Here is a 15525-nt window from a genome sequence, read left to right as displayed (position 1 = left end):
GATCAGCCTGTAGTGTGGTTTTCCACTTTAATTTTGAGTGTGACTCCAAATCCAGACCTCCATGGGTTGATAAATTGGATTTCCATTGATTATTTTTGTGTGATTTTGTTGTCAGCACATTCAACTATGTAAAGAAAAAAGTATTTAATAAGATTATTTATTTCATTCAGATCTAGGATGTGTTGTTTAAGTGTTCCCTTTATTTTTTTGAGCAGTATATTTCACAGCGGTGTAGATGGTGTAGAGAATTGTACCATCTTATTTTGTCACAAACTGAAATTAGGCAAACAATTAGTTTTAACAACCAGGAAATGGAGGAGCGATTTCTGCAAAGTGCAACTTTATTTATTTACCTATTGGGCCAATAAAGGTGTATATATATTTTTTTAAGTATCTCGCTTTCGCTCTCTCCCTCTCCCGTCTTTCCTTTGTCTCTCTCTCTCTCCCGTCTTTCCTCTGTCTCTCCGCCCTCTCCCGTCTTTCCTCTGTCTCTCCGCTCTCTCCCGTCTTTCCTCTGTCTCTCCGCCCTCTCCCGTCTTTCCTCTGTCTCTCCGCCCTCTCCCGTCTTTCCTCTGTCTCTCCGCCCTCTCCCGTCTTTCCTCTGTCTCTCCGCCCTCTCCCGTCTTTCCTCTGTCTCTCCGCCCTCTCCCGTCTTTCCTCTGTCTCTCCGCCCTCTCCCGTCTTTCCTCTGTCTCTCCGCCCTCTCCCGTCTTTCCTCTTTAACCTCTCCTCTCTGTCCTCTCCCCAGGTAAAGAACATCTTGTTCCACTCTGTGAAGGATGCATTGACGTCGCTGAAGAGGTACAGCCAGGAGGAGGAAGAGAACTCCTGACCCGTAGTTCCCCTGGCGCCTCCCTCTCAGACGCCGCCCGCTCTGGCGCCTCCCGCTCTGGTGCCTCCCGCTCTGGCGCCTCCCGCTCTGGCGCCTCCCGCTCTGAGATCTCTTCCTTCAGCCTGGAACAGATATATTCACACTGATACTAACCACAACAGCACCATCAACCCAGAGTGTCAAGCACAACACACTAAAACTACATGTTACTGACCAGCATCACTACCGCAGCATCAGGATACTGTCCATAGCAGCATCGCTACAACAGCATCAGGATACTGTCCACAGCAGCATCACTACCACAGCATCACTATCCAGCATCACTACCGCAGCATCAGGATACTGTCCACAGCAGCATCACTACCACAGCATCACTACCCAGCATCACTACCACAGCATTACTACCACAGCAGCACTACCACAGCATCAGGATACTGTCCACAGCAGTATCACTACCACAGCATCACTACCCAGCATCACTACCGCAGCATCAGGATACTGCCCACAGCAGCATCACTACCCAGCATCACTACCGCAGCATCAGGATACTGTCCATAACAGCATCACTACCACAGCATCGGGAAACTGTCCATAGCAGCATCAGGATACTGACCACAGCAGCATCACTACCCAGCATCACTACCGCAGCATCAGGATACTGTCCATAACAGCATCACTACCACAGCATCGGGAAACTGTCCATAGCAGCATCAGGATACTGACCACAGCAGCATCACTACCCAGCATCAGGAGAACTGTGATTCTACTAATCGATCTGGTCTGACAGTACTGACTGCTGTTCTGGAACCTTCTGTTCTCTCTTTGTTCCTGTTTTCCTTTTGTTTGTTTAGTTCAGGTTTTTTTGTCTTTCAAACGGTTGTGTATTGTTTCTGTGAAAATGATGTATTTATTTTATAGGAGTTGTAAATGTGACTTGTACAGTTTTGCTAAATGATGAGTTGTGAGACGGATGCCGTTTCCTACGTTGAGACAGTTACTGTGAGAGGAAACAGACTTCAGCTATCGCCGCCGAGAACTCTGGGAGTCGCTGCTGAATTCGACCTTATGCCATATCTTTTAATAATGACCTGCCAAACTATTCTATTGTATAAAAACCGTGTAAAGTTGTATTATGTTAAAGACTAAATGAATAATACACTTCAGAATTTTATTGAGAATTATTCACTGTAAAATGGAGACATTTACAAACCCAAAAAATTATTTATTCAAATTTTTTGAAGTTTAAATAGAAAAGAATTGTGAAAATGTTACCGTGTAAATATATACATATATACATTCACTGATGTATTTAAAAAAAAACATGGCTTTGCTTCAATTTGTAATTTTAAAAGTGCAAGTGTTATATGCTTTGTACATTAAAGTTCAAAAGGGTTTTACATTTTCCATTAAATCAAAGTATGTCTGTGTTGTCTTAATGCAGCTATTCCCAAACTGGGGTATTGTCTGTGTTGTGTCTTAATGCAGCTATTCCCAAACTGTCAAATAAAAATGTGATTCACATTTAAAAACAGTCGATTTACAGTTGAAGTCGGAAGTTTACGTACACCTGAGCCAAATACATTTAAACTCAGTTTTTCACAATTCCTGACATTTAATCCTAGTAAAAATTCCCTGTCTTTGGTCAGTTAGGATCACCACTTTATTTTAAGAATGTGAAATGTCAGAATAATAGTAGAGAGAATGATTTATTTCAGCTTTTATTTCTTTCATCACATTCCCAGTGGGTCGGAAGTTTACATACACTCAATTAATATTTGGTAGCATTGCCTTTCAATTGTATAAGTTGGATGAATTTTGGCCCATTCCACCTGACAGAGCTGGTGTAACTGAGTCAGGTTTGTAGGCCTCCTTGCTCGCACACACTTTTTCAGTTCTGCCCACAGATTTTCTATAGGATTGAGGTCAGGGCTTTGTGATGGCCACTCAAATACCTTGACTTTGTTGTCCTTGAGCCATTTTGCCACAACTTTGGGTCATTGTCCATTTGGAAGACCCATTTGCAACCAAGCTTTAACTTCCTGACTGATGTCTTGAGATGTTGCTTCAATCCACCCGCATAATTTTCCTCCCTCATGATGCCATCTATTTTGTGAAGTGCACCAGTCCCTCCTGCAGCAAAGCACCCCCACAACATGATGCTGTCACCCCCGTGCTTCACGGTTGGGATGGTGTTCTTCGGCTTACAAGCCTCCCCCTTTTTCCTCTAAACATAACAATAGTCATTAAGGCCAAACAGTTATATTTTTGTTTCTGCAGACCAGAGGACATTTCTCCAAAAAGTATGATCTTTGTCCCAATGCGCAGTTGCAAACCATAGTCTGTCTTTTTTATGGCGGTTTTAGAGCAGTGGCTTCTTCCTTGCTAAGCGGCCTTTCAGGTTATGTCGATATAGGACTTGTTTTACTGTGGATATAGATACTTTTGTACCTGTTTCCTCCAGCATCTTCACAAGGTCCTTTGCTGCTGTTCTGGGATTGATTTGCACTTTTCGCACCAAAGTACGTTCATCTCTAGGAGACAGAACGCATCTCCTTCCTGAGCGGTATGACGGCTGCATGGTCCCATGGTGTTTATACTTGTGTACTATTGTTTGTACAGATGAACATGGTACCTTCAGGCGTTTGGAAATTGCTCCCAAGGATGAACCAGACTTGTGGAGGTCCACAATTTTTTTTCTGAGGTCTTGGCTGATTTCTTTTGATTTTTCCCGTGATGTCAAGCAAAGAGGCACTGAGTTTGAAGGTAGGTCTTGAAATACATCCACAGGTACACCTCCGATTGACTCAAATGTCAATTAGCCTATCAGAAGCTTCTAAAGCCATGACATCATTTTCTGGAATTTTCCAAGCTGTTTAAAGCCACAGTCAACTTAGTGTATGTAAACTTCTGACCCACTGGAATTATGATACAGTAAATTTTAAGTGAAATAATCTGTCAACAATTGTTGGAAAAATGACTTGTGTCACGCACAAAGTAGATGTCCTAACCGACTTGCCAAAACTATAGTTTGTTAACAAGAAATTTGTGGAGTGGTTGAAAAATGAGTTTTAATGACTCCAACCTAAGTGTATGTAAACTTCCGACTTCAACTGTATATTTTCCAATGGGGCTATATATTTGGGTGAGGTTTTTTTTCTCACCTGAGTCGCCTCGTTTCACTGCCAAAAATAAAATGAAACCATCTAGTGTTCAGCGAAATAACAACACGATGTCAAATACAGGTAGCCTAGTCAAATAATTAACATCCAATCACATTAACCGTTACTGTCTCGCGGGAATTCCCCTAACGGTCCATATGTAGCCAAACGTAGCGGCTGCTCATGCTGGTATCTGTACTGATGGAGCAAAAGCCATTACAGGGAGACATAGTGGAGTGGTAAGGCTCGTGCAAGCAGTTGCTCCCAACACCACTTGGGTCCACTGCAGCATCCACCGAGAGGCTCTCGCTGCCAAGGGAATGACTGACAGCTTGAAATACGTTTTGGACACTACAGTAAAAACGGTTAACTTTGTTAAAGCAAAAGGCCCCTGAACTCTCGTGTATTTTCTGCACTATGCAATGATATGGGCAGCGACCATGTAACGCTTTTAACAACATACAGAAGTGCGCTGGTCATCAAGGGGCAAAGTATTGACACGTTTTTTTTAAAATGAGAGACGAGCTTGAAGTTTTCTTTACTGACCATAATTTTCACTTGTCTGACCGCTTGCATGATGATGAGTTTCTCACACGACTGACCTATCTGGGTGATGTTTTTTCTCCCCTGAATGATCTGAATCTAGGATTACAGGGACTCTCCGCAACTATATTCAATGTGCGGGACAAAATTGAGGCTTTGATTAAGAAGTTGGAGCTCTTCTCTGTCTGCATTAACAAGGACAACACACAGGTCTTTCCATCACGGTCCCGTGTGGCTCAGTTGGTAGAGCATGGTGTTTGCAACGCCAGGGTTGTGGGTTCGATTCCCACGGGGGACCAGTACGGAGAAAAAAAATGTATGAAATGTTTGCATTCACTACTGTAAGTCGCTCTGGTTAAGAGAGTCTGCTAAATGACTAAAAATGTTTTTTTTTTTATTATGATTTTTTGTATGCAAATACACTCAAGCTTACGAACAATGTCAAATGTGATATAGCAAAGCACATGAGTGAGCTGGGTGCACAATTATGCAGGTACTTTCCCGAAACGGACGACAAACTGGATCCATTATTTCATGCCCTGCCTCCAGTCCACTTACCGATATCTGAACAAGAGAGCCTCATCGAAATTGCAACAAGCGGTTCTGTGAAATTTTTATTTAATCAGAAGCCACTGCCAGATTTCTGGATAGGGCTGCGCTCAGAGTATCCTGCCTTGGCAAATCGCGCTGTTAAGACACTGATGCCCTTTGCAACCACGTACCTATGTGAGAGTGGATTCCTCGGTCCTCACTAGCATGAAAACTAAATACAGGCACAGACTGTGTGTGGAAAATGATTTAAGACTAAGATTCTCTCCAATACAACCCAACATTGCAGAGTTATGTGCATCCTTTCAAGCACACCCTTCTCATTAACCTGTGGTGAGTTACTCACCATTTTCGATGAACAAATAAAGTTTTATATGTGAGATGGCTAAATAAAGAGCAGAATTATTGATTATTATTATTTGTGCTCTGGTCCTATAAGAGCTCTTTGTCACAACCCGGCTCGTGGGAAGTGACAAACTCACACATTCTTATGTTTAATAAATGTATCATATAGTGTGTGTGGCAGGCTTACAGAGATGGTAAAAAAACAACATTTGAGAGTGCGCTGACCCTGGTGCTAGTGGGGGTACAGCTGGAGGTTGAATGTTTGAAGGGGTATAGCTGGAGGTTGAATGACTGAAGGGGTACAGCTGGAGGTTGAATGTTTGAAGGGGTACGGGACTATAGAAAGTTTAGGAACCACTGTCTTAATGCATGCTACGGTGTTCTTTATGCAGTGTTTCCATGTACATTGGCCCAGTGAAAGTCTTCACTTCCCCTTTGCCCAGTTTTCATGACATTTTGTGAACAACCTCTCCCTCAACGGCAGCAAGACCAGGGGGGTGCACCCCCCCCATCCACATCGCGGGGGGTGAACACCCCCATCCACATCGCAGGGGCCGAAGTGGATGGTCAAGAGCTTCAATTTCCTCGGTGCCAACATCCCTGAGGACTTGGAATGGTCCTCACACCAGACAGTCGCAAAGAAGGCACTTCAAATCAAATGTATTTATAAAGCCCTTCTTCTTACATCAGCTGATATCTCAAAGTGCTGTACAGAAACCCAGCCTAAAACCCCCAAACAGCAAGCAATGTAGGTGTAGAAGCACGGTGGCTAGGAAAAACTCCCTAGAAAGGCCAGAACCTAGGAAGAAACCTAGAGAGGAACCAGGCTATGAGGTGTGGCCAGTCCTCTTCTGGCTGTGCTGGGTAGAGAGGAACCAGGCTCTGAGGAGTGGCCAGTCCTCTTCTGGCTGTGCCGGGTAGAGAAGAACCAGGCTATGAGGGGTGGCCAGTCCTCTTCTGGCTGTGCCGGATAGAGAGGAACCAGGCTCTGACGGGTGGCCAGTCCTCTTCTCGCTCAGGAGGCTGAAACGATTTGGCTACTCGGATCCTCAGGAACTTCTACAGCTGCACCATTGAGAGCATCCGTCCGGTAAGGCAAATGCACCGCCCGCATCGTCCTCCGTCCGGTAAGGCAAATGCACCGCCCACAACCGGAAGGTCCTACAGAGGGTGGTGCAGACGACCCAGCGCATAACTGTGGGCGAGCTACCAGCCATCCAGGACGTACATACCAGGCGGTGTCTGAGAAAGGCCTGAAAAATTGCCAAAGACTCCAACCACCCCGAGACATGGATTGTCCTTCATGCTCCCGTCTGGCAGGCGGGTCATCCTCAAGGTTTTAGGACCACTATTGTTTTCATTATATACTCTATCTCTTGTGTGTCCGAATGACATCACCAATGTCAACTTTCACTGCTATGCGGACGGACGCACAGCTGTACATTTCGATGAATCAGGGTGAAGCCTCAAATTTCCCTCCCTGGAAGCCTGTGTCTCAGACATAAGGAAGTGGATGGCTGCAAACTTTCTACTCTTAAACTCGGACAAAACAGAGATGCTTGTTCTAGGTCCCAAGAAACAAAGAGATCTTCTGTTGAATCTGACAATTAATCTGGATGGTTGTACAGTCGTCTCAAATAAAACTGTGAAGGACCTCAGCGTTACTCTAGAGCCTGATCTCTCTTTTTGACGAACGTACCAAGAATACTTCAAGGACAGCTTTTTTCCATCTTCGTAACATTGCAAAAATCTAAACCTTTCTGTGCAAAAATGATGCAGAAAAGTTCATCTGTGTCACTTCTAGATTAGACTACTGCAATGCTCTACTTTCCGGCTACCCGGATAAACACTAAATAAACTTCAGTTAGTGCTAAATACGGTTGCTAGAATCCTGACTAGAACCAAAACATTTGATCATATTACTCCAGTGCTAGCCTCTCTACACTGGCTTCCTGTTAAGGCAAGGGCTGATTTCAAGGTTTTACTGCTAACCTACAAAGCATTACATGGGCTTGCTCCTACCTATCTCTCCGATTTGGTCCTGCCGTACATACCTACACGTACGCTACGGTCACAAGACGCAGGCCTCCTTATTGTCCCTAGAATTTCTAAGCAAACAGCTGGAGGCAGGGCTTTCTCCTATAGAGCTCCGTTTTTATGGAATGGTCTGCCTACCCATGTGAGAGACGCAGACTCGGTCTCGACCTTTAAAAGTCTTTACTGAAGACTCATCTCTTCAGTAGGTCCTATGATTGAGTGTAGTCTGGCCCAGGAGTGTGGAGGTGAACGGAAATGCACTGGAGCAACGAAAATCCCATGTCGTCTCTGCCTTGCCAGTTCCCCTCTCTCCACTGGGACTCTCTGCCTCTAACCCTATTACAAGGGCTGAGTCACTGGCTTACTGGTGCTCTTCCATGCCGTCTCTAGGAGGGGTGCATCACTTGAGTGGGTTGAGTCACTGACGTGATCTTCCTGTCTGGTTTTGCGCCCCCTTGCAGGAAAAAGCTGTTTGAAAAATGCTTAATTCTTCCAAGTTCCGGACAGGGAAAGCAGTCAAGAGGGTTTAGTTATGGGTGAGAGTTCAGAGGCACCTTTAGCAAAAACTATATGAGAGACTATCTCTTAATCTCCCTTCTCCGGCAACGTGTGCCACGTTCATCAATATTTTCCACTATTAATTTCCATTATTTGGAGGTGTATTTCAATAACAACATTGAATGGGAGTTATTTGACATGTAATGTTCTACTCAACACTAGAGGGAGTTTCCCCCCCCTCTCTCTTCAAGGTGTAATACCTTTTTACTACCACTAGATGTCACTATTAGACAGTTAGCTCTACTGAATCTAGTCCGTAATATACACCGAGAGACAGACAGATATAGGTGAGTCCTCTCTCTACTTGGGAGGATCTCAATGACATTTCCTTTGTTCCTCCCCCTTTGACCTTCTCGTCCAATGTGGTTTGAAATGCAATTAAGATTCTCCTATGAAGTCTGGATCTTGTTTTCTTGGTACACTATAGATACAAAAGCTATTTCAGCCACAACCGTTGCTGACAGGTGTATAAAAATCAAGCACATAGCCATGCAATCTCCATAGACTAACAATGGCAGTAGAATGGCCCGTACTGAAGAGCTCAGTGACTTTCAACGTGGCACCGTCATAGGATGCCACCTTTCCAACAAGTCTGTTCATCAAATTTCTGTCCTGCTAGAGCTGCCCCGGTCAACTGTAAGTGCGAAGTTGAAACGTCAAGGAGCAACAAAGGCTTAGCCGTGAAATGGTAGGCCAAACAAACTCGCAGAACTGAAGCGCGTAAAAAAATCGTCTGTCCTCAGTTGCAACACTCACTACCGAGTTTCAAACTGCCTCTGGAGGCAACGTCACCTTCATGAAATGGAAGCCTCAGATCACCATGTGCAATGCCAAGCGTCGGCTGGAGTGGTGTAAAAGCTCGCTGCCATTGGACTCTGGAGCAGTGGAAACGCGATCTCTGGAGGGATTAATCACGCTTCAACATCTGTCAGTCCGACGGATGAATCTGGGTTTGGCGAATGCCAGGAGAACGTTACCTGCCCCGATGCATAGTGCCAACAGTCAAACTTGGTGGAGGAGGTGGGGCTAGGCCCATTTTAGTTCCAGTGAAGTGAAATCTTAACGCTACAGCATACAATGACATTCTAGACAATTCTGTACTTCCAACTTTGTGACAACAGTTTGGGGGAAAGCCCTTTACTGTTTCAGCATGACAATGCCCACATGCACAAAGCGAGGTCCATACAGAAATGGTTTGTCGAGATCGGTGTGGAAGAACTTGACTGGCCTGCACAGAGCCCTGACCTCAACCCCATCAAACACCTTTGGGATGAATTGGAACCCCGACTGTGAGCCAGGCCTAATCGCCCAACTTCACTAATGCTCTTGTGGCTGAATGGAAGCAAGTCCCCACATCTAGTGGAAAGTCTTCCCAGAAGAGTTGAGGCTGTTATAGTCGCAAAGGGGGGGACCAACTCCATATCCATGATTTTGGAATAGCAGGTGTCCATGTAGTGTATATATCATAGTCTCACCGCATGAAAGAATTCCACACATCTGTCATTTTTTTTAAATATCTTAACAATCATATACATACAGGCTAGTACCATCATTCATGCATCACCAAAACAAAGTTAACATGTTGATCATCATGAGATTGGATAGCACTGGTGGAGATTTACATCACAAATACAAAAATCCTTCTGATGCACCCTGATTTACTATTGTAAACCGATATAATTACATTAAGTTATAAAAACATGGTGGATTTGGTTCCCTCTTAATAATACCACATCTCCTGATTAACTAAGCTGCATCGCATCAAAGCTGTCGTTTTATATATAGTCGTACAATACATCATGATATCAGTCAGGAGCGTCTGGGACGAGTACATTACTTCTGGTTCGTGTGTCTATTGAATAGAAGATTCTGGAAGTATTCAGACCCCTTTCCTTTTCCCACATTTTGTTACGTTCAGCCTTATTCTAAAAATGGATTAAATTTAATTGGTTTTTCCCCCCTCAATACCCCATCATGACAAAGTGAAAAACAGGTTTAGACATTTTTGCAAATGTATTAAAAATAAAACAATATCTTATTTACATAAGTAATTCAGACCTTTTGCTATGAGACTCAATTGAGCTCAGGTGCATCCTGTTTCCATTGATCATCCTTGAGATGTTTCTACAACTTGATTGGAGTCCACCTGTGGTAAATTCAATTGATTAGACATTATTTGGAAAGGCACACACCTGTCTATATAAGGTCCCACAGTTGACGGTGCATGTCAGAACAAAAACCAAGCCATGAGGTCAAAGGAATTGTCCGTAGAGCTCAGAGACAGGATTGTGTTGAGGCACAGATCTGGGGAAGGGTACCAAAACATTTCTGCAGCATTGAAGGTCCCCAAAAACACAGTGGCCTCCATCATTCTTAAATGGAAGAAGTTAGGAACCACCAAGACTCTTCCTAGAGCTGGCCGCCTGGTCAAACTGAGCAATCGGGGGAGAAAGACCTTGGTTAGGGAGGTGACCAAGAACCCGATGGTCACTCTAACAGAGCTCCAGAGTTCCTCTGTGGAGATGGGAGAACCTTCCAGAAGGACAACCATCTCTGCAGCACTTCACCAAACAGGCCTTTATGGTAGAGTGGCCAGACAGAAGCCACTCCTCAGTAAAAGGCACATGACAGCCCGCCTGGAGTTTGCCAAAAGGCACCTAAAGGACTCTCAGACCATGAGAAGCAAGATTCTCTGGCCTGAATGCCAAGCGTCACGTCTGGAGGAAATCTGGAACCATCCCTACAGTGAAGCACGGTTGTGGCAGCATGTTGTGGAGATGTTTTTCAGCAGCAGGGACTGGGGCACTAGTCAGGATCGAGGGAAAGAGCAGAGAGATCCTTGATGAAAACCTGCTCCAGAGTGCTCGAGACCTCAGACTGGGGCGAAGGTTCACCTTCCAACAGGACAACGACCCTAAGCACACAGCCAAGACAACGCAGGAGTGGCTTCGGGACAAGTCTCTGAATGTCCTTAAGTGGCCCAGCCAGAGCCCGGACTTGAACCAGATCGAACATCTCTGGAGAGACCTGAAAATAGCTGTATAGTGACGCTCCCCCATCCGATCTGCAGGGAGAAACTCCCCAAATACAGGTGTACCAAGCTTGTAGCATCCTACCCAAGAAGACTTGAGGCTGTAATCGCTGCCAAAGGTGCTTCAACAGAGTACTGAGTAAAGCGTCTGAATATTTCAGTTTATTTTTTATACATTTTCTAAAATAAAACATTTACTTTGTCATAATGGGGGTATTGTCTGTAAATTGAGGGGGGGAAAAAGATTGAATACATTTTAGAATAAGGATGTAATGTAACAAAATGTGGAAAAAGTCGAAGGGTGTGAATACTTTACGAATGCCCTGTATTACACACCTGGATTCACACTGCTACACAATGAATTCCATCCATTCTGCATATTTGAACAGAATCAAGCAAAACAAAAAGTTACCTGAAAATGTTATTTGTGTGGTTTGTTGTTACACAAATCAACAACTTAGTGATTACAGTACAAATTAAACTAGAGATTTATCTAGTGTAAGTCCACGTGGTATGGTACCTAACCTCTCGGAAAATGGTCTAGAGACGAATGGAGAAATGTTGACGGCTTCTCCATGCAGAGTGGCCAAGGCCCTATGGGTCCTGGTATAAAGTAGTGCCCAACATGGGGAATAGAGTACGATTTCAGTCCTCTCCCAGAGCACCATGTCCTGAATTGGAGACACTACGAAGAGAAACAATTCATACTGCTGAGGGACTTTCATCCTGTTACAGACAGCCAGAGGAGAATGTAGCCTGGTCTCAGATCCGTTCGTGCCATCATGTGAACTCTTCGTCTTGCCAAACACATCTGGGACCAGGCGAAGGAGTGTTGTCTGCATAGCCAGAGTCCAGTGAAGCAGAGAATACAGACCGTTGTTATTGTTGAGGTTCGGTATCTCTATTATCCAAACGGATACACCTCTACCCAGATCTCTAGACCAATGACGTATACAGACGTGTGTCTATGATCTCGACAAGAACAGAAATGTTAAAAAAAAACGGACCCCCCTCAAGCAGTTTGTCCTTCTCCGTTTAGGCAAATTAAAAGTTACGAGGTTCTACACTTGTTTTCATTTATTAAGAAACATTTAAAATGCCAAAAGAAACAAAAAAAACGTTGCATTGAAGGGCTTATGGACAAACACACCATTCAAATCTAAACTCAAGATCCTTCACATGTTGTTGGTGAAAATGATGAAGGAAAGGTCAGGATTTAAACTACAGGTTCACTCAGTGATACTATTCTCAACGAGGGCTGCAGAATTACGGGAACCTTCAATAAATTACCCAGAAATCCTGGTAGGAAGTTTCCCGGGAATAAGCAGAATAATCCGGAAGCGTCCAACCAGGTTTTCTGGAAAGTTCCTGGAGTTTTGCAACCTTACTTACTCTCCCCACGCAGACGTCTCCACTGGATATCTGACAGACAGCTGGTGAGGCACAAGACAACAACACTTCAACACTCTCACACTTTGGATGTAGGTCAGGCTCCATAGAGGCTCCACTGCAGCGGCTGTCTGCCCCCTGGTGGGTCAGTACGTCATTTCTGGTGGGTATCAGAGGGTCGTCCCTGGTGGGTAATCCCTGGTGGGTATCAGAGGGTCGTCCCTGGTGGGTATCAGAGGGTCATCCCTGGTGGGTATCAGAGGGTCATCCCTGGTGGGTATCAGAGGGTCATCCCTGGTGGGTATCAGAGGTTCAGTATGTCGTCCCTGGTGGGTATCAGAGGGTCATCCCTGGTGGGTATCAGAGGGTCATCCCTGGTGGGTATCAGAGGGTCATCCCTGGTGGGTATCAGAGGGTCATCCCTGGTGGGTATCAGAGGGTCAGTCTGTCGTCCCTGGTGGGTATCAGAGGGTCAGTCTGTCGTCCCTGGTGGGTATCAGAGGGTCAGTCTGTCATCCCTGGTGGGTATCAGAGGGTCGTCCCTGGTGGGTATCAGAGGGTCAGTCTGTCGTCCCTGGTGGGTATCAGAGGGTCAGTACGTCGTCCCTGGTGGGTATCAGAGGGTCAGTCCGTCGTCCCTGGTGGGTATCAGAGGGTCAGTCCGTCGTCCCTGGTGGGTATCAGAGGGTCAGTCCGTCGTCCCTGGTGGGTATCAGAGGGTCAGTATGTCGTCCCTGCTGGGTATCAGAGGGTCAGTATGTCATCCCTGCCGGGTATCAGAGGGTCATCCCTGGTGGGTATCAGAGGGTCAGTACGTCGTCCCTGGTGGGTGTCAGAGGGTCAGTCTGTCGTCCCTGGTGGGTATCAGAGGGTCAGTATGTCATCCCTGCTGGGTATCAGAGGGTCATCCCTGGTGGGTATCAGAGGGTCAGTACGTCGTCCCTGGTGGGTATCAGAGGGTCAGTATGTCGTCCCTGGTGGGTATCAGAGGGACAACCAGTCAGGGCACCAGATATAGAGGCCTGTTATCAAAGCAGAGAGATCACTGAAGACAGTCACTCCCTTTTCACTTCATTTCAGACATTTTCAAAGGCACAATTTATGCAAAGAGTTTGTTGTTCTTGTGTGTGAAGTGTTATTTTGTGTGAATAGTTTGTGTGTGTATCTGAATAGTTTGTGTGTGTGTGTGTGTGTGTGTGTGTGTGTGTGTGTGTGTGTGTGTGTGTGTGTGTGTGTGTGTGTGTGTGTGAACGAGATGTAGTACCCAGTAGTAGAGACACTGAGGAGACAGACAGAACAAGGAGAAATGACATTTACCAACTTGTCACTGTGACCATTTGTGTTTGCCATCTAGTGGCTGAGGCCACCAACCAATCAAACACTTTTATTGAGATTTGCCAGCTTTCTTCCAGTCTAGTCTGGACAGTCTCTCTGTAGAGAGGCTTCCTTTAGTTAGTTAGTACTGGACTGGACTGGCTGGGGTCTCTTGTCTGTCCGCCTGTCTCATCACAGCTTGTCGTCTCTGTCCAGCAACGCCTGCAGTTCATGCTGGATGTCCTCGGGGAGCTCCAGGGCAGGCAGGTCGTCCAGAGAGATATCCTGGGTGGGCATCTCCAGAGGTGGCAGGTTAGGTATGGAGATATCCTTGTTCTTCCTCTCCTCTGACTGGGGCAGAACCCACAGCTCTGATTTCTCCAGTAAGTCTGTGTCCGCTGCGTCCCTCTTCAGACGGACGTTCTCCCCTCGCAGGCGCTGGTTGTCCCGGGACAGTTTCTCGTTCTCTCCCAGCAGATGATCTATGTGGCGCCGCAGGTTAACGATAGTGGTCTGCTGCTCTTCCAGACGTGTCTTGTCGTCCTTGTGGGCCTTGCTGCCGGGGCACGGTGTGGGGGGAGGAGGGGAACCCTTGTTCTTTAAGAGGTACAGCCAGGTGTCGTACTCCCTCTCTGGGTGACGCGGGGGCTCGTCGGTCACGAGGCCGTGGGGCTGGTCGGTAGAGGGGTGGCTCTGGAGGACCATGGGCTTTCCCTCCTGTCTGGTTCTCTTCCACTTCTCCTCAATAAGCCGCTGCTGCTTCACGTGGCTGTCCCTCTGGAGCGCCATGGACAAACCAGCCTGGAGGAGAGACAGACAGGCCTCACTGCGACAATACTCAACACCTCACCACGACTACGACATGACTCAACATCTCACCACAACATGACTCGACACCTCACTACGACATGACTCGACACCTCACTACGACATGACTCGACACCTCACTACGACATGACTCGACACCTCACTACGACATGACTCGACACCTCACCACGACATGACTCGACACCTCACCACGACATGACTCGACACCTCACCACGACATGACTCAACACCTCACTATGACTACAACATGACTCAACACCTCACCACGACATGACTCAACACCCCACCACGACATGACTCAACACCTCACTACGACTACAACATGACTCGACACCTCACCACGACATGACTCGACACCTCACCACGACATGACTCGACACCTCACCACGACATGACTCGACACCTCACCACGACATGACTCGACACCTCACCACGACATGACTCAACACCTCACTATGACTACAACATGACTCAACACCTCACCACGACATGACTCGACACCTCACCACGACATGACTCAACACCTCACTATGACTACAACATGACTCAACACCTCACCACGACATGACTCAACACCCCACCACGACATGACTCAACACACCACCACGACATGACTCAACACCTCACTACGACTACAACATGACTCAACACCTCACCATGACTACAACATGACTCAACACCTCACTACGACATGACTCAACACGACTACATGACTCAACACCTCACCACGACATGACTCAACACCTCACCACGACTCAACACCTCACCACGACATGACTCAACACCTCACCACGACATGACTCAACACCTGACTCAACACCTCACCACGACGACATGACTCAACACCTCACCACGACTACAACATGACTACAACGACTCAACACCTCACTGGGACACGACTCAACACCCCACTACGACTACAACATGACTCAACACCTCAC

The 15525-nt window shown here is 46.2% G+C and overlaps 2 protein-coding genes across 8 annotated transcripts in view; one reads left to right on the top strand and one right to left on the bottom strand.

Annotated features, from left to right (window-relative positions):
* LOC106591006 (jumonji domain-containing protein 1C) overlaps positions 1–2284 on the top strand; it is a 258958-nt gene extending 256674 nt beyond the window's left edge. For all 6 annotated transcript variants that reach the window (XM_045687409.2, XM_045687423.2, XM_045687397.2 and 3 more), the window contains one exon: positions 749–2284. In XM_045687409.2, the coding sequence (XP_045543365.2) occupies positions 749–832 (84 nt within the window). In that variant the 3' untranslated portion in view covers positions 833–2284. The remainder of the gene's footprint in view (positions 1–748) is intronic.
* Positions 2285–9522: 7238 nt separating this feature from the next.
* Positions 9523–15525, bottom strand: part of LOC106613891 (nuclear receptor-binding factor 2) — a 9991-nt gene continuing 3988 nt past the window's right edge. For both annotated transcript variants that reach the window (XM_014216630.3, XM_014216620.3), the window contains exon 4: positions 9523–14557. In XM_014216630.3, coding sequence (XP_014072105.1) covers positions 13949–14557 — 609 coding nt within the window. In that variant the 3' untranslated portion in view covers positions 9523–13948. The remainder of the gene's footprint in view (positions 14558–15525) is intronic.

The sequence above is a fragment of the Salmo salar genome, chromosome 01 (genome assembly GCF_965601325.2).
Source record: "Salmo salar chromosome 01, fSalSal1, whole genome shotgun sequence".
Classification (NCBI taxonomy): domain Eukaryota; kingdom Metazoa; phylum Chordata; class Actinopteri; order Salmoniformes; family Salmonidae; genus Salmo; species Salmo salar.
The sequence above is the reverse complement of the archived record's forward strand: the minus strand, read 5'-3'. Positions and strand labels throughout refer to the sequence as shown.